Source organism: Galeopterus variegatus, unplaced genomic scaffold (genome assembly GCF_000696425.1).
Source record: "Galeopterus variegatus unplaced genomic scaffold, G_variegatus-3.0.2 Scaffold5920, whole genome shotgun sequence".
Lineage (NCBI taxonomy): Eukaryota > Metazoa > Chordata > Mammalia > Dermoptera > Cynocephalidae > Galeopterus > Galeopterus variegatus.
This window is the reverse complement of record NW_007732031.1, coordinates 191,725-194,409: the sequence shown is the minus strand read 5'-3', so window position 1 is coordinate 194,409 and position 2,685 is coordinate 191,725. Positions and strand designations below refer to the sequence as shown.

The window sequence follows — 2,685 nt, the reverse complement described above, 5'->3', positions numbered from 1 at the left end:
TTAAATAATGATCCAGAACCATTTTTTGCAGGGATTGACCAGGCTAATGCAATGCCTTCCCCGAGGACCCTGAAAACTCATCTTCCTGTGCAACTACTGCCTCCATCCTTCTGGGAGAAAAAGTGTAAGGTAAATTTGAAGCAGAAAATATGCAGAGACAGACTTTCCCCATGAGACCATTGGAAGCACATACTGTGTCAGAACCATTGCCCAGTCATCCCCATGTTGTGTCTGCCAGGAGCAACAAGGGACAGACTGTGGAATCTATGAGCAGGTTCCAGGCTCCTAATCTCTCATTGGTAAGGATGGGCTAGGTATGTACCTACCCTGAGAAGAGAGACTGGACCGATGTCCACTAGGCTCGGCTCTGAGCATCTCAGCCACTCAATGATACTATAAGATAGACGTACAGACGAGCACACCGTAGCTCAGAGATGTAACACAACTTGCCCAAAGATAAACACCCAGAAGGCAGAAGAGATGGGCTCTTTCCACTGCGCTGCCTACGCCATGCCTCCTGTAGCCATGAAGTCCTTCTAGGCTGACCTGTGGTTGACCTCCTCTCAGCCTTGGGGTAGTGCGTATTCAAATGACCAGAAGGTGGCCCTGAAGGGATCTTAGAACCCATGTCCTCTCACTTCATTTCACTTCTTGCTAAACTACCTCTTTCAAGCATCTACATGTGCCTGTAGGCCACCTCTGGCCATTCTAGGACCTGATGAAAACCACATGATTGTGTCAGAATTTGGAAAATATCAAAATTATTATTCATATTGAAACCTACAGGGGAGCAGATGCAGTTGTACATGTGTCTTAAGCTGGTCACTAAAGAATTCATTTCAACTCTTTCAGAGCCCCAAGAGACAATGTACTGCCCAGTATTCTAAAGAAGTGCTCCCTTACAGGGTCTGCAGATGGGCCCTGGGCACTAAGCCAAAGTGGTCCTGACCTTCTCTTTCTGTGTTCTGTGCCCGTTGACAGTCCTGTCCAGACCCACCCCGTGTGTACTCCCTGGATCTCTAGTGCATGTCCAGGGTCTTACTTGCTCTACCTTGCTGACCCTACTAGATCTTCCTATATAGACCTGGAGTCCAGGGAAAGAAAGAAGTGACTGAAGACAGATGGCAAGCTATTGTTATAGTGATAGAACCAGGCCTGGGCTGCAGGTGACAGTAAAATAAAACTAAATATGACAGCCATGTGGTGAGTACCTTAACAGGGAAGCGGGTAAGGCATCATGGGAGCAGAAGGAGGCGCACAAAGCTCCTTGGCAAGAGGGTCAACAGAGTGACAGAGGAGTTAGTTGTCAGGAGCAAACAGGAATTTGCCAAGTTATAAAGGAGGGAAGGGCATTCGGTGTTACTGGAAGAGCAGAAGCCAAGACTCAAGAAAACAGTTGCAGGCCAGAAAGGTCGGCAGGAGCCAGGGGTAAAAGGCTTCCTTGCCACCCCAAAGTGTTTGGAATTTGCCCTACAGGCTACGTGGGTCCACTGAAGAGTGTAACCACGTGCAGTTCAGAAAGCTCCCCCGGGGGTCGTGGTGGTGGGGATGGGACAAGCCTGGGCAGCCTGACCGCAGGATGGCAGCGAGGAGAGGGCGCATAGTCCAGGGGAAGCATCCAGAAGACTTGGGGCAAGGCAGAGGCAGTGAGGAGGTGAATCCCAAATGCACACGACAGACAGGACCTATTGGACTTCATCAAGGACTGGCCTTGAAACAGGTGGAAAAAGAAACATCTAACATGAATTTGTCATTTAATTGAGTTGATGGGGGCACCATTAATGAGAAAAGAATAAGAGGAAGAGTAGGTTTGTGTGAAGACAAACTGAATATTGAACCCGTTGAGTCAGAAATGCCTGCAGGACTTTCAGGTGGGGAGACAGATCCACCAGGGTCCTTCACACAGGACACGGAAAGACGGGTATTATCTTTTCATTCTGTCTTTCCACAAACCTTTGGAAGTGGCCTCGTATGAGTCTGTAGCTCAGGAGAGAGGCCTGTACTAGCAACGGACTTATAAGCCGTACATGTATGAAGTTTACAGTAGTGGACGAAGACGGCAAAACAACATCAAAAGAGGAACAGGGAGGGGCTGGCCCGGTGGCGCACTGCTACAGTGCGCCGCTTGGGAGTGCAGCGGCACACCCGCCGAGGGTTCGGATCCCACATACAGACCGGTTCCCACTCACTGGCTGAGCGAGGTGTGGGTGCAACATCGAGGGTTGCGATCCCATTGCCGGTCTGGTACAGGCGCGACACTGAGGGTTGCGATCCGTTGCCGGACAAAAAAAAGAAAAAAAAAAAAAGAGGAGCAGGGAATAAAGTGACAATAAAAGCAGCCCTCAGGCAGAGCCCTAAAGGAGAGCAACATGTCCATTAAAGGTTTCAAACTCAGTGGTCAGAAACCCGCTGAGAGTCTGAAGGAAATGGTGACTCCATTTCTGACACGGTGGACGTGTACACGGGAGTTTGCATAAAATTTCAGGGAGATGCAGGGACCTCTTGGTGTTCACCAGCTGAAGACCTGTGATGTAGGAGAGGAAGGGCAGAACAGGATGCACTGGGAGACAACGGCCTGGAGGACGAGAGGAGAGACACAGGAGAGTGCACCGTGGGGGAGCGGCGGGTGCGACCAGCGGGAATGCAGCGCGGGGAGCAGCGCGGCCTTGCCCACCAGGTGGGGAG

The 2,685-nt window shown here is 50.6% G+C and overlaps 1 protein-coding gene across 1 annotated transcript in view; it reads left to right on the top strand.

Annotated features, from left to right (window-relative positions):
• LOC103605581 (sulfotransferase 1C4-like) overlaps positions 1-2,685 on the top strand; it is a 13,515-nt gene that overhangs the window by 9,073 nt on the left and 1,757 nt on the right. The window contains exon 3 of the mRNA XM_008590200.1: positions 32-129. Within this exon, the coding sequence (XP_008588422.1) occupies positions 32-129 (98 nt within the window). The remainder of the gene's footprint in view (positions 1-31; positions 130-2,685) is intronic.